This window comes from Amphiprion ocellaris, chromosome 11, assembly GCF_022539595.1.
Source record: "Amphiprion ocellaris isolate individual 3 ecotype Okinawa chromosome 11, ASM2253959v1, whole genome shotgun sequence".
Taxonomy (NCBI): domain Eukaryota; kingdom Metazoa; phylum Chordata; class Actinopteri; family Pomacentridae; genus Amphiprion; species Amphiprion ocellaris.
This window is the reverse complement of record NC_072776.1, coordinates 30055257-30078422: the sequence shown is the minus strand read 5'-3', so window position 1 is coordinate 30078422 and position 23166 is coordinate 30055257. Positions and strand designations below refer to the sequence as shown.

Below are 23166 nucleotides of genomic sequence, written 5' to 3'. Positions count from 1 at the left end.
GCCGATAAAATATTAATATGTCAGCAGATAAGTGTCTCAAAACACTTCAGTGTGCTTTAATGAAACAGCTGGACACTTTTTTGTTCAACATGGGTCCAGAAAAATATCCCTTAAGTTATTTTATCTGCAAACTAAAATAAAAAAAAAGGCACATTTACTCTTTAACAGTGGTATTAAAAATCTGTAGGCTACTACAAATGAAAGTAAAATTGAATTCAGATTTTAAAAATTACTCTAAGGCATCAAAGATTTTACATAATGAGTAAAAACACCAGCTGTGGAACGTAACTAAGTGCAGTCACCATTTTCATGTAGTTTGAGTATTTCCATTTTATGCTCTTTCATACTTCCACTACATTTCAGAGAAAAATAATAGAATAATCTAATGATCGCACATATAAGTCAGAGGGACCAAATGAGGACTTTTACTGAAATAGACTAACCACATTTTACTGCTAATACTTGTGTACTTCTACTTAAGTAGAATTTTCATACTTGCAGAACAGTTCTCATTCTTAACCAGCTATAATCAAAAAATTACTTTTTTGTTGTTTTAGCAAAGCAATATCCCTGCTTTGACATCACTAACGTCGGTATTAATATGATTACCTTTCAAAGTGCCTGTTATTAGATTGCTCATATTTTTGTGAAATTGTCCCTAAAAGTCACAAAAATCAAAGCAGGACTTTCAAATACTTTTAACTACATTTTGCTGCTAATGCTAACAGTTCATGCAGAGCTTTTACTTGGAATAGATTATATTTAGCCTGGTGTACCTGTGCTTTTATTGTAGGACTTGAATAGTTCTTTCACCACTAAAAAAACCAAAACATTTCTTTTTAACCATTTATACATAAATGCTTGTGAAATAAATGAGAATCATTTAAAGTGATAGTTCCTCTTTATTTACTTACATAGACAAATCACAGCCTCCATCAATTCATTGCTCAACAAAACACATAAAAAAAAGAGATGCAGGGGAAGGCTGACATAACCCATCAAGCATTTAGCACCTCTTGTAAAAGCAAAACAATCCCATATATATCAGCACTTAATAGTACAATTCAAATTTACACTCTGAAAATGATTGATAATGAGATGTGGAATTGGTAGAATCCTGTAGGCACCTCCTTCCGTGTGAAGTTGAATTAATTTGCCCAATTGTTGCCTGAATTGAGCACAATATCAGTGCATAATCTCTCCATCTGGAAGAATAGTGGGGAAACCTGGAAATCCGAGAGACAATCTGATCTGACTGAGGAGCTCCTTACGTCCCCTGCACAAGCCCTGGCATGGATTCGGAAAGGAGAAAAAAAACAAAAAAAAACAAAAAAAAACAAAAAAAAAAAAAAAAAAAAAAACACGCTACTATGGAAAGTCGTTCTTAGACCATTTTCCGTATAATCCTAAAGAGCAGGGAAGGGAGTGACCCACTAACCGGGGAAAATGCTGATGGAGCCATTATTGTATCTCACTTGAATTTAGTTGATCTTGAACAACATTGGTTTGGTAAAAAATAAATAAATACAAAATTACAACACTCTGGTGACCTGTGCGTATTCTTTACATTAATTTTGCATGATATGTATCATAATTTGGCCAGCAAAGCGGAGTGTTTTAAAAGGGCATCTCTGGTTCAAGTCCCACGTCCATATCGACTGCGTGATTGTCATGTAGAAGTACAGTATCACAGACAAAAGGATGTGCAGCTTATGTTGAGACATATAGTCACAAGCTAAACTGAAACTGGTTGCTTGCAGTCAAAACACTTAAAACCCTCCAGCAGTGACCTATTGTTTTTCTCTATAGTTTCTCATAACGTTAGGCAAACACAAACTCTTCTTGTTTGGCAGACCCTAAGACGCCAGGCCGAGCAGGAATCCTCCGATGAAGCCGCTTGTGACAACGATGTTTTTCTTCACAAACTCTGTGGACTGAAAAAACACAGAATATAAGACAAGTAGTTACGAATAGTTCCAGGCTATTAATCCACATTCAAATGCACTATAGTTGACCTGTCTCATTAGATAACACATTTTCAAAAGCAGGTACCACCTGACAAAACAAAAATATCAAAATATTATCCGTTTACTGATTCTTCGGCACAATAATACTGATAACTGGAGCATGTAAACAGAAGATGGCTTAAAATCCACATCTTTGTCAAGCTTATTTGAAATTACGCTAGAACTTGTACTTCGTTTGAAGGCGAACACAGACTTTTTATACTCTAATTCTTTAAAGATTCTTCTTTTTGGCATTTGGCTTTTTAACAGAATGTAGATAGAAACAGAAAATGTTGGGAAAGAGAAAGGGGTAGGACATGCAATAAAAGTCTCAAAATCAGGGATGCTACAGGGCAATTACACAGTATAAGAGTTTCTGTCTGGTTAAGGCTACTCTACTCCAATACCACGACTGCAGTGATAACAAATGCACGACAATCACAGTATTTTACTCTTGGTAAACGGCGATGTCCACTGTCACGGCATTTCTTTCCAACTGCCATCAAGCCCTTTGTTCAAGTGAGAAAAAAAATAAAGGACCCAATAATACATGAGGCCCCGGATACTGTTGTTTTTTTTTTGTTTTTTTTTAATATACAAAACTACACAGACCTACATGAGTCTTAACAATAGAGACAAAGAGGATAATGATGGTGTAAGGACTCCTCTAATCCCCACTCGTGCCCCCATTTTTTTTTTTTTATTCATTTGTTTTTAAATTCTGGTATTATACAGTCCGTGTTTTCTGTTTCATTATTCACTTGGAATGTAAACAGTATTTGTTGGTCTTCTTGTGTAGCTAAGAACTAATTTACTCTCTTACAAGAACAAATACAGCTTATGAGCTGGAAGGTGCTTTTACAAGAATGAGGGGAAAATCACATAGTACTTAAAATTGACAGCAGTTTAGGTTGAATAGTTTGTGGATCCATATTGATTCATGTTTGCTGACACTTTGTATTGTGTATAAAAAAATAAATAAATAAAATAAAATAGAAGAACTTGCTTTATTTACTTCAATACTTGAAACAGAACGTCCCTACTGTCTGATTTTAAAGTGTGAAGGTGGGAACTACTCAAAGCAATATTCCAATTTCTCTTCATGTGACATCGAAGACAAAACAGAAAACTCACCTTCTCGATAAATGTGTTTAGTTCAGGGCCTGCTTGATTTGTTCCCTTCTTTAGCTGCTTCTTCGCTTTGTTGACATCCTTCTCTACTCTCTTCCAGTCCACTTGGATGTAGCCACTGTTGTTAGCTATCTGGAGACACAAAGAGATTCACCAAAATGTTCTTGAAGCAATTGAAGATGTTTAACTTCTACGCATTTCTGCACAGTGATTGAAAGAATACCTGCAGCATTAGAAGACCTCCCCCTACTGCTGTAGCTGCAACTTTACCAACCTTCTGGAACAGATAGCCTGCACACCTAAAATGAAAAGAAATAAAGTACAATGGTTAAACTGACAAACTTGAGCTGCTTCAGTAAGAGCTGGCCTGGCAGTTCAAGTACGAGCAATACATGATTTGGTGTGCAACTGCATGACTGCAGAATGTAAGGAGGGAGAATGGAAGTCCTTTGGTCATTTAAAGATTAATTAAAAAAATGAGCAGCATGTTGAGCATATACTAGGGCAGAAATGCTTAGTGAAAATATCTTTTTCCCCTGACAGATATTGCAACTGAAATTTGATTTGCTATCTCAATTTTAACTTATAGTCAAGTTTCACATCCTCTGTGTAATAGATTGAAGACATGATGGAGCACAACCACATGAGATACCATCAACATCATAACTGTCACGCAAGAAGTATGGCATGAATTTCCAGTACCACTGACTGAACAGTTTAAATGCGCTGGGAAGAAAATGATTTGACTGCAGCTGATATAATGTGACTGTGTTTGACACACCTGTCTGAAGTAAAGAAAAGTGCTCACTGTGACTTCTTAAAGGATCAGGATCAATCGGGACCAGGGATCATTTATAGACTACTTCCAAGTAATTCATGAAGTTACTGCTGTTGCTCCACGTGCATAAATGTGCAGGTGATGCTGCATGCAAACAGCTGCAGCAATTAACTTCAGCTCCTGTTACTGTTTTGTAAAAATCTGATTTACATTTATTATTGGTGAGACTCATTAATCCAACCATCTGTTTCCTTTGCAGTAAATATTAATATTTGAGCACATTTTAGTTTGTGCCCGATAGTAAAGTGCATGATAAAGTGTGTCTTCTGAGCTCTGTGAAATTTTTAGACTTTTTTGGTGCTGAAATGTGGGGAAAAAAAAAAAAAAAAAGAAGAACTCAAATCGCTCCACACAACTCTACGTGCACTACCGTTCAACTGTTTGGGGTAATCTAGACAATTTCATGTTTTCCATGAAAACTCACTTTTGTTCATGTGCTAACATAACTGCACAAGGGTTTTCTAATCATCAATGAGCCTTTCAACACCATTAGCTAACATAATGTAGCATTAGAACACAGGAGTGATGGTTGCTGGAAATGTTCCTCTGTACCTCTATGGAAATATCCCATTAAAAATCAGCTGTTTCCAGCTAGAATAGTCATTTAACACATTAACAAGGTCTTGACTGCATTTCTGATTAATTTAATGTTATCCTTGTTGAAAAAAAAATGCTTTTCTTTCAAAAATAAGGACATTTCTAAGTGACAAATTTTTTAAACAGTACTGTATGTTGTGATCTAGTTGTGTCCAGCTGAGGCCTTAGTGACATGTCCAAAGTGATATGTAGACAGCATTAGGTCTGACCTAGTAAAATGGCTGTTAATAAAAGTGACCAGGATGAGTATTTAGATGTGAAGCTGACATGTTCAGATGACGTCAGACTAAAGTATGATTTGCGTCTTTTGAGATGAATAAGACATATTTTGTTATGTGTTTTCTGGTTGCAATAAAAACTGTCACTTTTACAGCTACATTTCTCCGTCAAAGACCTATTTAACGTTTACGCTGTGCTGTGAGCCCTTACATAACTACCCTATAGAAAACGCAGTGGGAGAGTTTTAAAAAGGAGCACCTGAAGGTATGATAATGCATTTCAAGGACAAAACTCACCATCCACTCACTCCTCCTATGGCGATCTGCGTGGCCACAGAGTATTTTTCTGCTACTGGACCCGAGTTCTTCCCGAACAGGCGGTTCCACCATCGCTGTCGTTTAGCATATTCTGTCAGATCGACGACCTTGTCGTAAATCTCCTCTTCCAGTTCTTGAGAGATAAAACAAACACTTAGCATACATTAGCAACGACAAGCTAAACAAACAATGCTGCTATATGGGGTTAAACTGCTAAAGTATCGCTGTTAGAAACTTAGCACAGCATTTTATTATTTGCAACTAATGCTATAAACTGCACCGCTTCACATGTTTAAGCTACAGTGGTTTTAACATGACAGAGGCAGCTAACATTAGCGTCACTACGACCTACATTCACAACTTAGTAAAGTTTCAGGCCTGACAATAAGTTAGCATCACACAACTAAAGCTAACAGTGGAAAAGTTAACGCTAGCTACTAACGCTGCCTGCTAACACAGCCGCGTTTCTATCGGACAGTTTTAAGGATTTACAAGTGTAAGACGGAAGAGTACGACATGTCTAACGGTGTGTCCAAAATATCTCTGGGTCCCTATTCAGACAAAGATGTAATCAGTTCACAGGCCTCCTTACCCTTGTCGCGGTTCGCCATTTTGGAGAGCGCTGGTCTGTCTTCAGCTGCTGCACGTCAGACGTCCTTTATATACTGGACGAGCACGGTATATACACACACACACACACAATGTAATAATAATAATAATAATATTCAAAGCTCAACAAAAGTTTGAGTGCTATATTAAAAAAACCCAAAGTGAGCAGAATTATCACAGTGTGTTTTTCATATTCACGAAACAGAAGAACACAGACCCTTATAAGAAAGGAAACGTGACTATACTACCACTAACACATTAGAAAAAAAAAAAAAAAAAAAAAAATTTTTATATATATATATATATATATATATATATATATATATATATATATATATATATATATATATATATATATATATATATATATATATATATATATAAAACGTTGAAGAGCTGATTGATCTGCAGTTCACTGTATTTATGAACAGGAAAAAGTTTGGCTCCTAATAGAAGAATTTTCCCACTTAAGAAGGCACAAATGATATTGTCAACATAAATATTTCACGAGTTAAATTCAGTCAATAAAACAACAGAATAACTTTAAAGTTGTCCATTTCAGATGGGAAAGTGCTATAGAAAACAAGCTGCCTATTTATACTTATCTAGTATATTTAAAATAGTTGTTTTTATGTCTATCTATCTATCTATCTATCTATCTATCTATCTATCTATCTATCTATCTATCTATCTATCTATCTATCTATCTATCTATCTATCTATCTATCTATCTATCTATCTATCTATCAGAATTTGTATATACATTATTCAGATTAACCTGACTAATCAAAGGTCGTGACTATATTGTCTGAAATTTTATATAGCAGACTGTCATTGTCTAAGATGCTTAAAATGTTTGATTATCTTTTTTAATTGACTGTTTTGTCATTTGAGTTCATTGTTTATTATGAGGGATGATATTATTATATCCCTTAGATATATTATAAGAGATACTGTTTCTTACTAACAGTAATACATCTATCTAATATTATATTATATTATATTATATTATATTATATTATATTATATTATATTATATTATATTATATTATATTATATTATATTATATTATATTATATTATTATATTATCCTAACAAATCTAAAAAGAAGAATCCTACAAAATTATACATGGAGAACCCAACACATCTAAGCTTACCAAAACAGACAAATAAATAATACATAAACACTAATTAATTACATTGACAAAATTATCCATAATTTTATTATATATTAGTTTATAGAAAGGGATTGTACTTCTATATTGTCTGTCTGAAATTTTATATAGCTTGGTATAGTTGCAAGACACCTTTGCAAAAAAAAAAAGTTTTAATGAGTTTATTTTACTGTTTCTTATTAACATTATAACCATCTGTGAGGACCCTCCACTTGGACACCAGGTGTGCCTGTTCAGAAGCTGAGGGTCGTCAGCTGATTGAGCCACACCTGGGATCAAGCATAAAACCTCCCTCACTTCCAGCATCTTTTTCTTTCTGAGAGGAGCTGCTTCCTTCTGGAGTTCCAGCAGCCTGGTTTTGGTTTGGTTTGGTTTAGTTTACAGTCTTTTGTGCACCTTGTTGGCTTGGTTTTGCATTACAATAAAACCTTTTTTTAGTCACCACCCTGTTGTTGTCTCCCTGTTTTGTTGCAGCTTCAGAGCCGAGTTGTAACACATCCAACCACACAACTGATTCCATATTGTATATGCTTACATTCTGGTCTATATTTGCTCAACTGATTTTCATTTTTTTGGAAACATTGACAGTAAAGAAAGATCTATCTATCTATCTATCTATCTATCTATCTATCTATCTATCTATCTATCTATCTATCTATCTATCTATCTATCTATCTATCTATCTATCTATCTATCTATCTATCTATCTATCTATCTATCTATCTATCTATCAGAAAGTACATGTGCAACGTTGCAACAAATATCCTTGAAAGACATGACAGCCGTTTCGACCAATAGACTGCCTCGAAACACGGTTACGTAATCACAATATAATGTGACGAGCCAATCAGGGGTCAGGAGGCGGGATTTAGACGCTCATTCGGTGTGTGCGTGCGCGCGTTCGTCCTCGTGTCCGCAAAACATCAACTGGAGAGGGTCATGTGACCGCGGACGCCGGCCTCTGATTGGTCGGTGCGGGCGGAGGGCGTGCCGACGGTGGCGGCGTGCGTTTGCCTATGTGACACAATTACAACAACTTTGAGCCGCTGGTTGGGGAAGTTTGCGATATTATCAAATAACACTCAGTCCCGAAACCCAACATTACATCAACTTCATGCACAATTTGCCACCGGAATACACGCCGTGTTTTGCCGTACAATGAGGAGTGTGGAAGGTAACTTGAGGGGATCATTTCCTTGAGGATTTGGCAAGAATTACGCTACGCCCCGTTTTAATCCTGGATAGGTGTGCGCCACTGCTACTGCATTTTCGCCGGAGAGTTCCTCGGTCCCGTTGATCTTGCCCCGTCTCTTTCCCATGAAATCGTGCGGAGTGTCGCTCCCCGCCGCTGCCTCTGCTGCTGCCGCCCGGAGTCTCGGCGTTGCTGGTAATGACGAGGAGAAAATGGCGTCGGGAAAAGCGACTGAAATCGAAGAGGACTTTCCGAAGCTAACAGCGCAAGAGAAAGAGAGCCTGGTCGGAATTGACAGGTTAGCCGATGTATTGTTGTAGCTCTCTGACCCGCTGCTTTTCTGCCATTTTTTACTGTCTTCGCTCAGTTTGAAACAACAAAATGCGCCCCCGAAGTAATACGGAACCGCCTGTGTGTTGTCTGTCCTCTACTTGCAGTTCACTGTTTGGATTTCATAGGCTTCAAGAAGATGGCGCCAGAACGAAGGCCTTGCTGTTAAAGGTATGCCACAGAATGGGATCTGAGTCTCCTCTCTCCGTTATCTCCTGTGATGAGAGCACCTGAAATAAGTGGTACAGACCCGCCGACACCGCTGCTGCTTATATGGCGAGCAGCGACGTACACAACAAGCCTCGATTTACCCCCCTCACTGTAAAAAAAACCAGCTCTCTGCTACGGATTAATGCAGTCGGCAGATTCATGCAGGAATATAACGAAGCGAGCCCAGTGCATTTTTGTGCATTGTTTATTCTTCAAAAACATGCTAAAACCGTAACAGACACCACGCCGTGCTACAGTGAGATTGCATATGAATCTCCACCCTGCTAAAAATCCGTGGTGGTTGGTGGTGTCATCGCTTGTTGAGAGAGTACATACCATTAATAGAATTATATAGACTCTTTAAAATGCACTTTTGTCGCATAAATATCACCATCAAGAGATGTGTGTGAAGCAGACACAATTTAAGTTAGAATTGCTAGCTTAATTTGCTGCCCAGTCAAGCAGCCGTTGCAAAACCCTGATAGCTAGCTGACTTACATTCCACTTGCAGAACTTAAGAGTGAGCCGTATACTGTGTTAAATGCGCAATTTGTGGAAACGAGAGGCTTTACGTTTACTGAAATGTCGGTGTCAAACTCAGCCCTCCGTCCCGTCCTCCTCTGTAACGGCAGCCAGAGTTTGGCTTGTGCGTCAGCTCACTCTGCTAGCATGTAGCGGCTAACCGTGCAGCGGTTTCCCCTCTTCCTCACTAGCACACGCAGCCACAACAGCACCGCTTACGTGACGTTATGGGTGATAAACAAACGAATAGTGTTAATTTGGAGCTGCACTAGTAATAATAATGGCTGCTTCACTTGGCCCAAGATGGCGGGGATGGAAAGAAAATACCTAGCAAAGGTTTGCTAGCTAACTAGCAGCAGCAGCGGCTAGGCTAACCAGCATAAAAAAAGATATCACGACGGAGGCGTTCAGCGTTTATAACAAAGATTAATGCGGAAGACAGGGGCTTCCACTAAAGTAACCGTGCAGTGCTTTAGGTGCACACATGCCAACCATGTTCATGAGCCCATGTTGCCTGAGCTTCATCCCTGTCTTCAACATGTGGCTCCTGGTTTCTCGTTGAAGGGAGAGCTGGGAACATTGTTTTGTTAGGGTGTATTTTCAGATTAGGCCCTGCCATTCACTTAGTATTTAGCTTTTTTTGTTGTTGCTGTCCTTCATACTCTGTAGGATACCTGCACAGCTACACAGGACTAACCACATCACAAAATTAAACTTTAAAAGATCTAGATTGTGGGGTTTCTGCTCTTGGTAACATCACATGTATAAGGCTGCATCCATTAACCCTCTGAACTCCAAGCAGTTTCTGGGCGTTTTATTTGCTCCTGTAGCATTTTTACTCACCACGGGCTCATGTTTTTCACCGAATTATAAAATCCTGCACCTCTATGGTAACAGCATAACCAAGAAAATGGAGTTTCATTGATTATTTATTTTTGCAAAAATGGCAAAAAACCTGAAATCAGCATGTCCAGAATTTCTCAAGTGGCTATAGGTGTTACCAGTAATGGAAAAAATACTGACTGTACACACTATAGATATTTTACTGCTTTCATTTTAAGTTGTTTTAATACATCTCCTATCTGTTCAGTGCAAGCACAGCCACCAGTTCACCCAAAAGGTCCCTAAATTTTTGCTATAGTAATGTTAGTTGCATCTTAATAACTAACGACTTCTGAGTTATGCTGAAGAACACAGGATTTTTATCTTTTTAAAAAAAATAGAATCTTGATAATGTGAATACTTTATTTTTACTTAATTTTTAAATGAGGCATGTAGCATAAAAGGATTTTAGTAAAAATAAGTTTTTCGGTGCTACCGATACTGGAAAACTGGTGGTTTTACATGCTACAGATTTTTTACTACTTAAATTTTTTATTTCTTTCTATATTTGTCTCCTCTATACTATATGTACACACAGGTTGCGGTTTAATCTAAAAACTCAGAATTTTTGACATGAACTGTCAGTCATGGCTCCATGGTTTGAGGAAAAAGTGCAGATTTTTTGTTATTTTTATCAAGTATGGTAACTGTTTATTTTTGGCAAATTTTTACACGACGTGTGAAATTGATAGATTTTGATGATATACCATGGATTTTAAGTTAAATTTAGTTATGTTTCCCAACGAAACTGTATGTCATAGACAGGAGGTTCAAAAACCGTTGGAAAATTGAAAATCTGGTGATTCTTTGTTTTTACAGTTCCTAAATAATGTAATTTTTGGCAGGTTTTGGGGGCTCAGAGGGTTTAAATACTGAACAAAAATATAAATGCAACATCCTAATGTTTTTTTCTCACTTCAAGAAAAAATTAAAAATCTGATATCTATTTTTTTTTTTTTTTTTTTTTTTTTTAAAATTTACCCTAGTTTGCACAAAAACCTTTAGAGCTGTTCAGCTGGTGACAAATTCTTGACCACTGAGTTAATCCACACCCTAGGCTGGTGTGGTTTTAAAGGACAATCATCAGATAGTGTGACCAGTATACAGACACTACTTTAACCATTTGCTTTAAAAAGCCATCATAAAATGCAGCTTTATTCAATTGATTTGTTGCCATAGATGACAAGAGAGAAATATAAGAGGGCTGCTGGTCTGTCGCCAGACTCTTTAATGTCCACAACTCCACAATTTAAGAAATAGTTCGGAGGGCTCTGAATGGAAATGTCCGACAACCCAAATCTGTCCCCCACAATGTCCACAAACTTTGCAGAGTCCTTCACCAACAGTGGGACTACATGTACAAGCAGCATAGACAACCTCATTCATTCTGTACACTGCAGATATAAGGCGATCCCTGCCTGTGCTCATTTCCAATATAGTACCAGTTCACCCAAAAGGTCCCTAAATTTTTGCTATAGTAATGTTAGTTGCATCTTAATAACTAACGACTTCTGAGTTATGCTGAAGAACACAGGATTTTTATCTTTTTAAAAAAAATAGAATCTTGATAATGTGAATACTTTATTTTTACTTAATTTTTAAATGAGGCATGTAGCATAAAAGGATTTTAGTAAAAATAAGTTTTTCGGTGCTACCGATACTGGAAAACTGGTGGTTTTACATGCTACAGATTTTTTACTACTTAAATTTTTTATTTCTTTCTATATTTGTCTCCTCTATACTATATGTACACACAGGTTGCGGTTTAATCTAAAAACTCAGAATTTTTGACATGAACTGTCAGTCATGGCTCCATGGTTTGAGGAAAAAGTGCAGATTTTTTGTTATTTTTATCAAGTATGGTAACTGTTTATTTTTGGCAAATTTTTACACGACGTGTGAAATTGATAGATTTTGATGATATACCATGGATTTTAAGTTAAATTTAGTTATGTTTCCCAACGAAACTGTATGTCATAGACAGGAGGTTCAAAAACCGTTGGAAAATTGAAAATCTGGTGATTCTTTGTTTTTACAGTTCCTAAATAATGTAATTTTTGGCAGGTTTTGGGGGCTCAGAGGGTTTAAATACTGAACAAAAATATAAATGCAACATCCTAATGTTTTTTTCTCACTTCAAGAAAAAATTAAAAATCTGATATCTATTTTTTTTTTTTTTTTTTTTTTTTTTTTAAATTTACCCTAGTTTGCACAAAAACCTTTAGAGCTGTTCAGCTGGTGACAAATTCTTGACCACTGAGTTAATCCACACCCTAGGCTGGTGTGGTTTTAAAGGACAATCATCAGATAGTGTGACCAGTATACAGACACTACTTTAACCATTTGCTTTAAAAAGCCACCATAAAATGCAGCTTTATTCAATTGATTTGTTGCCATAGATGACAAGAGAGAAATATAAGAGGGCTGCTGGTCTGTCGCCAGACTCTTTAATGTCCACAACTCCACAATTTAAGAAATAGTTCGGAGGGCTCTGAATGGAAATGTCCGACAACCCAAATCTGTCCCCCACAATGTCCACAAACTTTGCAGACATATTTGGTTGTTCCATGACGTTCATTCTGTTGGAACGACAAATACCGTATGTTAAACAAAAAAAAAAAAATTCCTTTACATCCTTTCTGGACCGTACCATTTTACAACCTGGAGCAAAGGAGAATACTTGTTTGTTTCATGACGCACTGTTTAAACTGATATGGAGTAAACAAGAAAAAACAACCCACTGTGGCACTGACCTAATGTCGTTTCCACAATTGGAGGATGTGTGTGTAAGAGTCTGGTTTGCTGAATCACACCGTTGCTGCTTGGCCATGGCACACATTTTTCAAATGTCACATCAGGGCACTAGCTCATGAGCTGCGGAATATTAATTATTTACATCAGATTTAATAGATCACACATTTTCAGGTCAGTGCAGTGGGCTGTGGATTAACGAATGATGCATGAATGTAAAAATGTAGCAGGATTTTGTCTAAAGTCTTGTGATTACAGGGTTAAAATTGTAGAAAAAATGCTGGGTCAGAATCTCAAGTGTCAACAGACATTGTCAACTAAAGTAAGATAAATATTTTTGTCTGTTTTACAAAGCAACAGAGTTAACAGTGTAAGACGTTCATTGGTGGTGCACTTACAGCTGTCTGATGATAGTAATAGTATTCTCACTGTGTGTTATTTCAATGGCGCTTATACTAGATGCAGAATTCATTCAGTTCCTCAAAACACACATGAGAAGTTTCTCTGTTGCCTGACTTTACCAGCCAGATTTCAGGCTCTTAAATGAGCATTATCCACTGCTTTAATATCAGATAAATTGTACAGATTGATATCATTAGATATAATTATAAGTTATCCAAAAAAAAAAAAACAAACACAAACATGACATGACATTTTTAGGAGTACAAGTAAAGAAAATGTCTGATTTCATTTCAAATGTATTGCTGAATTCTTTATATTTAGAACACTGTAAATGGTACCCACGTGATTTTAGTGATGGCCGACTTCAACAAGACTGCCATATGTTGAAGCTCATGCTCTGTTCAACACAAAACGACCCCTTTTTGTTCTCCAATTTCTTTTTCGACCATGACATGTTGCATCTAGCTGCTTTGCTGACACTGTTTCACCCACAAATCCTCACACAGTCACGCTCATTTTTATTTAGCGCTTGCAGTTTGAACCACAAAAAGTAATTTGTTTAGCTGTCATTTAAATACTGACTTTCAAGGTCCATATTTGGGCACACAGCTGGTACTATGCAAAGCGGCTCTGGATGGACTGTAAACACTCTCCTTTGGTCGTATACGAGTCAGCTGTGTCAGATCATCACCACTAATAAAGCTGAACTGTTAAGCATTAAGGACAGTTGTAAATAACATTTGCTTGCCCCTATTGGCTGTGTTTAACGTCATCATTTTGTGTAATGTGCACAAGATCTGCCAACGTTTAACTCGGCGTCCATCTTTTGCAGTCTTTTAATTCTTCCCTGCTCTTTTATTCAGGCTGTTAGCTGCTACGAGGCCCTCGTCCTGAAAGCAGAGGGGAAAGTGGACCCTGACATTTTCTGCCAGCTCGGCCACTTCAACCTCCTGCTGGAGGACTATCCAAAAGGTGAGCGTCTCCATGTGTAAAGTCCTTTTCATTTTTCTACATCTTTATTACTCACAAATCTGTGCACAAGGATCAACTAATGGCCCGTTTTTCCACCATTTGATGTGCACTTCGCTTATTTTATGCTGCTGAAAAGTGCTGACAAAGGATTAGAGCTGGGGAATGTTATCGTATCTTAAGCCACTAACGATTTCTTATCTCTTTTTGTGTCTTTCCCTCTTTCTGCATCATGGTCTTTTATTCATCTCTCCACTTTCTCAGCATTATCTGCATACCAGAGGTACTTCAGTTTACAGTCGGACTACTGGAAGGTGAGTTTGCACGATGCTACGCACGAGTAGCACATCCACAAAAAAGCTTCTTTTGCAGTATTTTACAACTCATTGTTTGCTTGGATTTACCCAGCTGGCCTTTTGTTGCTCTTGATCAGATGCCAAGTTGATGTTATCCACATTCAAGGAAATATTACTGCAAATGAATATTAGCCTTCTATCGCACTATTTTCCTTCTTTGTATTTCTTCTTCTGGCAAAGATATTTTTGAAATGCTGGGATAGTTTGAACTGAATTTACAAGTTCATGATGACCTTATTCAGTGTTCAGCAGTACTAGCTCACATTACTCAATCGCCTGGTGTTAATAGCTCAGTTTTCTTTGGCTTAGATTACTTTTCAGTAGTGTAGCTCCTTTACTGATCAAGTTGTGCGAAAGCATCAATGCAAGCTACATTTTTCTGAGCGTTTCTGAAGCAGCAAGCATAGCAGAGCTTTGACTGGAATAAAAATGAATGATTCGTGCATGACGACGCCACCACCATGCCCGGAAATACACACTACTGTTCAAAAATTTGGGGTCACCCAGACAATTTCATGTTTTCCGTGAAAACTCATTCTTTTATTCATGTGCTAACATAATTGCACAAGGGTTTTCTAATCATCAGTTAGCCTTTCAGCACCATTAGCTAACACAATGTGGGGAATGGGAGATGGTAATGGGCATCATGTACCGAGCCTTGGTGCAGTCTGTAAACACCAGCCAGATACAGGTTTTTCATTATATGTAGGCCAGGAAAAAGTTGAATTTAATGTAAAAAAAATAAACAATAAAGTCACTACTTATCTTGTACACTACTTCTCTAATGTTGGTGTAGCCTAGTTTACTATATTTCTGTAGGGGTAGCTTCATATGATGCAATATAATAAGAGTTCATTAATCCCACAGTGGGAAATTTGCAATTGTGAGCAGCAAAAGCAATAGTGAAAACATCTGTCAGTAGAAAAATAAAAAAAAAAAGAGAAAAACAAACATTAGGGCTGGACTCGAATATCTGAATATTCGAATATTCGGTCGTTACCGTGGTATCCGAATATTTATTTTGAGATCCGAATATTCGGATTTCAACCCAACCCCAACTCAACCCCCACAGTCGGATGTTACGAACCGATCCTAATATTCGGATATTCAGCATTAATTGGGGCTGAATATCCAGAGCCCAGAAATTGCTATTCCGGCCAGCCCTAAAGAAACTGAAATTCTAGTTCTGGTTGTCCAAATTCCTCTTAATGTGGACGTACCAGTTTTGCATTAATCACTGCTATTGCACAGATTCTTGTATATGTAGAAAATGTTTTTTAAATGTACAAAATATTCCTAACACATGGGTTTACACGTGTTAATATTGCACCAAAATGAAATATGACAGTTTTTCGGTGTGTGGTCTACTGGTTGTAGAGTCTGACAGCAGCAGGAAGTGTAGCAAAATGTCATTTAATGTAGAGTAACTGCTAGTTTAGCTCACAACACTTGCCAGGTAGATCACCCAACACTGGCCTTGTGAGTGTGTGGGTCCTCTGTGGAGTGATTTGTGTCTGTTTGGCTGTCCACTGCTTTTGTTTTTGTGCACTAATACTCTTGACTAAAGTGCAAACAAGAAGAACTGTTTCGAGGCAACAGTGCCAGAGAGACACTACAAGTACTGAGAGCCGTGGAACGTCACAGATGCATGAGTGGCTGAGGGATAATTTGGCTTGTTAGGAACTTGACACATTCGTAGCAGAGAGCACATACAGAATAATACTAACAGTGCTACTACAAAGCAGCCTATATGGACTACAGGAACAGTCTGATAGCTGGTTATAGATGTGTCACATTGGATTTTACGCCCCTTAATGATTCTGTTCAGTGTAGAGGCGGAAATTAACAAATGTGCAAACACAGCAAAACACATTATTTCCTACAAACTGGAGTAATTACATTTGGTCAGCAGTTGTACGTGACTGTTTAGAGAGCTGATGGTCTTTTATATAATGAAATCAAAAGCTGCCAGCTAGAAATCCCACAGCTGAATTGATTTACATGCAGAAGAAAATATCTTGCATGATTTCCTGGTTTTCCTGCAGAGTTTGGCACATCTTTGGTTTTTGATGTGTGCGGAGAGAGAGAGAAATGTTAGTTTGGAAATACTATGACATGAAGACTAAAGGTTGTTTTTCTCTGTGTTGACTTATCAAAAATGACAGTTAAGAGCGTATTAGGCCAAAATCTGTGGTTATCAGTCTAAAATGAAGGTGCAGAGCTGTGAGACATGTATAGCGATGACTAGGGAAAAATTTAATGCAACAATCTGACTGTAGGCTCACAATCTCATACTATTTTCAATACAGCTGGGCTATAGTGTTGAATATACTAACAGCACAGTGTAATACTGCTAAAAAAAAAGCATGTTTTTCAATGGAGAAAGTTGGTTTGCTTTGCTGTGTTTTCAAAACATGTATGTTGTAGGTTTTTGATGACAGTTAAGTACTTAAATACAGTGCAACAGTTAATAAATAGCATTCACTGTACAATCTGATATGCCTCAAAACTGATATTGTAGAACAGGGGTGTCAAACATATGGCCCGCGTCCCAAAACTGGCCCACCAGAGCGTCCAATCCAGCTCGCGGGATGACTTTGCGAAGGGTAGAAACTACAGAGAAGACTTTAACTGCAAATTGTAAATTTGTAAAACTGTAAATTTTAAATAATTTCAAGACCGTGACAAGTTGTTTTGCTCATAAAGTAAAATACTGTAGTGTTGAGTTCCAGATGGCTGAGAGTAAATGTTTTGTGTTTTAGTAGAAACACTGTGATCTGGAAGTTGTAGTGTGTAAATGATTAACTGAGACATAATATTCTTAAAATTGCACTTATTTTTCTTTAAAAAATTCAGGTTGTACATAATGTTTTGTAAGAACATACTTCATTAAATGTGAATATTTTCAGAATTGTACTTTTTTTTAACTAAAACAAAAGGGAAAATTTGGAGCTGTCATCATTTATAGATTGCTATGCTATAATTTTACAGGTCCGGCCCACTTGAGATCAAGGTGGCCTGTATGTGGCCCCTGAACTAGAATGAGTTGGACACCTGAGTTTCTGTCCCTCTCAACCCGCCGGCCAGCAGACAGATGGGTACCCCCATATAAAGAGCCGGGTTCTTCCCATCAAAAGGGAGCTTTTCTTGCTGCTGTCGGCTTAGGGCTTGCTCTAGGGGTTCAGACATATGGGTTCTGTAAAGCATCTTGAGTCAATTTGACCTGTAACTTGCGCTATATAAGTAAAATTCAATTGAATTAAATTGAAACCTCTGTTGTAAAATCTGACAGATTGCTGAGACCTATCTTGCAGTTCTACATGCAATAAACTTGTAAAATTATTGCTTTTGCATCGTCTGTATGCACCCTTTGTCAGCATGCGGACGTCCTCTTCACACAACTTGCATAAAATTCAAATGCAGTTTTAGCTTTTAGCAAAGTGTGATACACAAACTGTCAGAACAAACGCATATCAAATATTTTTTCCCCAAAACTGGCAATAACGGACATTTGTTTTCACATTACATACATATTTCCTCAAGCTAGTGTTTCTAATTTGTTGGCAAATAGTTGGTCATTTATATCATACAGTGGCATTGTCATTCATGTAAAGTTGTTTTTTGATCTCCTATTGACTGTAAGACTGATACTCACTATTTTCAACCTCCATTTTTGGTCTCCAGCATCTTCCCAGAAAAATATTTTGCTTCTTAGCTGTTAAATACTCGACTGTGTTCACTAGCTCGTCTCTAATTTTTGTCTGTCTTCTGGTTGGTGCAGAGCATGTTGCATTAAGTGGATTTTTTGAGCTTTTTCACTAAAAACCGATGCTTACTAAAGATGCTGAAAATAGAGCAGTGAGAGTGGATGAAGAAAGTAAAAGTGAAATTCAGCTCAGCTAAATGACAACCTGAAAGTTGCTAAATAAAGCTCTAAAGGACAGAAGGGTTGGACGATAATTCTCTATAGGTTCCTTGCTACAAATAACCCCATATTGTCATTTTAAGCCTATAGCTGCTCTTCTCACCTCCCTTGCTGACATGTTTGTGGCGACCTTTCACACACTAATAAAGGTCGCGGTTTTGTTCTTTTTTTATTCTGAAATTCTGCTTTCATACATGAGTTTATAATGGGAGTAACATTAAACACATACAGGGTTTGCATGAGTGTTTATGATTGTGCTGGCTGTTGTTAGAGCTACTCTACACAACAAATGTATGTAGCTGTAGTCTGAGCTATAACCATGTTCAGCTTCAGCCACCATCAAGTTTTACGCCATTGAGAGACACACAGTCTCTCCTTTAGTGCCATAATAAACCAAAGGAGATGTTGCATCTTCTCTTCAACCAGTTCACTGGTTGGAAAAAAAAAAAAAAAAAAAAAAATCAGCATGTTATTGGTTAACTAAATGTTCTACAGTGCACTGAATGCAGTCTGCCTGCTAACCTTATTAAACTAAATATAAAAAGAACAAACAGCTAGTATTTGCAGGATATTAAAAGCATTTGAACCTTATTTTCTGCTGAAATGATAATACTGACTGAGAGCAGAGTAGCTGCACATATTCATATGATTTCCGAAAATATATCAAATGGTGATCGCAGGTTAAGAACTTAATAAGGAAGGCTGCTCAGTCGTTGAATCATTTCTGACAGCTGAAGTCTTTAGTCAAAAATGACCTTGCGCTGAGCACAGGCGTGTTCATGTGTATGTTATGTACAGATACCGAATCACGTGGCCGAAATATGTAGCAGGCGGCGGGAATTGATGAGACTCAGAAACACCCCACAATTTAATCAATTGTTCCTTGTTTCATTTCCAACAGATAAGTCTTGATAAGTCCACGGCGGTGGATTTGTAGTAGGATCGCAATCATGTGATCATCAGCAGGCAGCTGATGTAGTGTTCGCTTGTTGTCATAGTTTAGTAAAGTTTATACTCGACTTTTTGAACAAAATGCAGCCACATGCCGACTTCTTTGACATGTTGTCAGTTGGGAGTTTGGAGTCCGTTTGTGGCCATTTTTCATCTCTTGTTGTGCTTTTTTTCTCGTTCCATTTTGGTCATTTTGTGTCACATTTGTGTTTATTTTGCACCTTGGTGTTGCAATTTCATCTCTTTGTAGTTATGGTTTGTTTTTTGTTCCATTTTGTGTCATATTTGGGACATTTTTGTTTATTTTTTCATCTTGTTTTTGTGTTTTCGTCTCCCATGTAGCTAAGTTTGTTCCATTTTCAGTAATTTTGTGTCTGTCTTGTTTTGCATTTCTTCGTGGGTCTTTTTTTGTAACAATCAGAGCATTTTGTCATCTCTTTGTTACCATTATTTCTTATAATGCTCATTTTGATTGCTCTCAACTAGGGCTGCAACTATCGATGAATCGTCCAAGCACATTACGTCATCAAAAGCGGAAGTGAGCACGGCATGCAACAGAACTAACCGTCCGGACAGAGCACGGAACACAGACGGACATCCATGCTGTATTGTGCATATATTATATATACATATATTGTATATGCACGATAGAGCGCAGACATCCGCGCTTACGATGCAGTGGACGATATCCGCGCTGTATCGTGCATATATAACACATGTACGGTGCAGCGCAGATGTCCGTCCATGTTCAGCGCTCTGCCTGGATGGTTATTTCTGTTGCATAGCGCTCTCACTTCTGCTTTTGATAAGGTAATGTGCTTAAATAATTCAGCGATTCGTTAGTTGCAGCCCTACTCTCAACCTTATGGCCACTGATTTGAACAAAATGCAGCCACACCGACGTGTTCTTTGACTTGATGTCAGTTGGTTTGTAGTCGACTGAGTAAAAATTCAGTAAACATTAAATAAGTTGTTGGCATATTGTTCATTTGTGGCCATTTTACGTCTTTACAGTGTTTTTTTTGTTAATTTTGTGTCGCATTTGGGTTAGTTTTGTTCAATTTTTCACCTCATTTTTGCCGTTTCATCTCCCTGTAGTGATGTTGGTTGTTGAGCTGTGATACACAGACTTTACACTCAACTTTTTGTCCATCTGTTTGAACAAAATGCAGCCACACCGATGATTTCTTTGATTAGTTTGGAGTTGACTCTAAGTAGTGTTTTCCCACCACTGCCAAAAATGAGAGATTAATCCTGTAAGGCTGTTGATGTACCGCTTTCCTTCTTTCTGATGTGCTCTAATTCAACCAAATTCTCATTGGTCGGACAATTGATGATATTTGTCACAGCTCAGATTGCCTTCAGTTCGTGCTCTTGGCCTGGAGCTAAATTGTCCAATCATCTGCGATGTGTGTGCGGATGAACAGGCCCGTTTGGTTTGATGTTTCACTGTTTGGAATGCCCATTAAATGGAGGTGCTGAGAGTTTTATTGTGATCAGACCTGACAGCTCGGGGCTCCTCGGGATTACAGATCTCCACAGTGAGGTGATGGTGTGAAGTCCCACCCTCTGCTAGATAACTGTGTGAGGCATGAGTGACGCATTTAGCCTGAAGTTGGAGGCCACAGCTGGGCTTTCATTGGCTGCTGCTGGACTGGTGTGGTTGACTTAATAGGGTCAAACAGGAAGGCGATGCAGAAAGCATATGTTAATATTCTGCTGATGTTTAAAATGCACTCTGGTGCAGTGCTTCAGATTAACGTTTTCTGATAGTAGCAATCGTGCTGCCTACTGAAAATTTAGCCCCAGTGCAAAGTTTTGGTGCGCCACTTAAATCAACATGCAAAACGGTAACTAAGAGTAGATGCTTTGGTGCTAAATAGGCCTTTCACAAAAATAACTTTTCATTTTGAAGGAAAAGTCAAAATTCAAGTCGATCCAAGCATAGTTCATGTTTCATGCTGTCATTTTTGCTTCACGAATGATTCAGGTGTGAAGTCTGTGGTCAAGATAGTACGCCGAGTTTTCTGTGTTTCTGTTCGGCCACACAGAGCAGCACAAACAACATGTGGTCTTTCTTCCTTTGCAATATTTTGACCACATTAAGTGCGAGAGTCAGTCCTGTAGCAAAGCACAGCTGAACTGTCCCCATCAGAAATGTGGCGTTTTCGTGTCACAGGAGGGTGTAAATGGTCGTTTCTTTTGAAAAATGAATTGTATGGTCTCCAGAAATGTTCACAAAATGCCACTAAATGGTCGCAGTCTGCAGCCCTGAAGTGAAGAAAGAGAACCTATTGTTTGTTTGCTACATGCTACACACAATGGAAATACAGAAATAAGCAACTTAAGAATATTATATAAGAAAGGAAATACACAAATTTTTGTGAAAATAAAGTGTTTAGAATGCCTTGTCTTGGAAAGACAGATGTTGTGTCAGAAACACAGATCTTCTAAGTCAAATGCAGAAAATTCTCCAGTTTCAGCCTCGTAAATTAGTTCATTTGCTGCCTTTTGTCTGTCTTATTGGATAGTTTTATATTGTTTGAGAAAATGGGTCATAAAAATCTGGATTTTATTTATTTCATTATTTTTACCACATTTAAAAGAGTAAAGGGTCAATAAATGAAAATGATCACCAGATGAAATGGCAATAAAAATAACTGTCCTATTAGCAGTCTGGCAAGCATTATACAAAACACAGACGAAACAAAAGAACAACAACGATGCCCAGAACTTTATCTTCTTTATTTATAGAATCTGTTCTTGTAGCACTATAGCAGTCATTGATCAAGAAAGATGTCAGACTGTTCAGGCCAAGCTCTTAAATATAAATAAATACATATTTTTGATAAACTTCATATTTTGCAGTTAAATATGGCGCTTAATTTACAAATCTGTTTTTTTTATTTTGAATAAGGCCACATTTTTCCTTATATGAAAAAAAAGACTATCAGTCACTCTGTTTTTTTATTTAAATTATTTAAGAGTTTATGTAAAATGAGTACTTTGCTTTGGCAGCAACAAATATTCTGTCCTCTTAGCAAAATTTGCTCAACTACCAGAGTTTTAACAGAGTCTGTCTTCTAAATGACCTCTTTTACTAGAAAATTGCTCATAAATAAATGTTATATTGGTGATGAGGAATGTCTTTTTTAGTAATGCTTGCTGTTTGTAAAAATGCTTTGACTCTATTAAAGTTATGATGCTAGCTTTTAGCTTCTTGCAAATTCGTAAACGTTTGACTGTGCTGAAGTACGTCTGTGCTGCTCTTTTCTAAGTTTTCCAACATTTCTTTGTTGTCCTTCCAGAATGCTGCCTTTTTATACGGCCTTGGCATGGTTTACTTCCATTACAACGCATTTCAGTGGTAAGTGCTCTCTTCTTTTATTGCATTCAAAGCTTTTGCCAGTTTTATAATGTTTTTATAATGGAAACAAATGGTGGTTAAATAAAGCTTCATTCCCTTGCTTTCTCACCTCAAGTCGGACAAGGATGTCAGTGTTATTATTTAATCTCTTTTATGCTCAGTGCAGCATTAGCTTTGCACCAGCTCGCCGTGCTTTTTAAAAAGCACCTTGTTTTGACTTTCGAGCTGTCACAGGCACGTGTTGGGTGTATTTATTTAGCACATGGACATATTTACGTTGAAATATTGTTGCTTAATAAGCAGTGAATTGACATGTCTTTAGCTTGATTTATCCTCCTACTAAATCTACATTGAACCTACACCATAGCTGATGCAGTTTACATACGCTGTAGTGAGCATTTTACACTTTCATGCTGG

At 37.5% G+C, this 23166-nt stretch overlaps 2 protein-coding genes across 3 annotated transcripts in view; one reads left to right on the top strand and one right to left on the bottom strand.

Moving 5' to 3' along the window:
- Window positions 1-882: 882 nt before the first annotated feature.
- fundc1 (FUN14 domain containing 1) lies at window positions 883-8068 on the bottom strand. Its single transcript, XM_023263139.2, has 6 exons — window positions 8050-8068; window positions 5701-5773; window positions 5088-5241; window positions 3361-3436; window positions 3141-3269; window positions 883-1934 (listed from the first exon to the last, which is right to left on the bottom strand). Exons 2-6 carry the CDS (start codon window positions 5717-5719, stop codon window positions 1857-1859), a joined length of 456 nt encoding a protein of 151 aa, XP_023118907.1. The 5' UTR covers window positions 5720-5773; window positions 8050-8068; the 3' UTR covers window positions 883-1856.
- A 141-nt stretch (window positions 8069-8209) lies between these two features.
- The window catches only part of kdm6a (lysine (K)-specific demethylase 6A), a 68360-nt gene continuing 53403 nt past the window's right edge, over window positions 8210-23166 (top strand). For both annotated transcript variants that reach the window (XM_035944877.2, XM_023263136.3), the window contains exons 1-5: window positions 8210-8382; window positions 8522-8585; window positions 14045-14153; window positions 14415-14464; window positions 22691-22749. In XM_035944877.2, coding sequence (XP_035800770.1) covers window positions 8210-8382; window positions 8522-8585; window positions 14045-14153; window positions 14415-14464; window positions 22691-22749 — 455 coding nt within the window. The remainder of the gene's footprint in view (window positions 8383-8521; window positions 8586-14044; window positions 14154-14414; window positions 14465-22690; window positions 22750-23166) is intronic.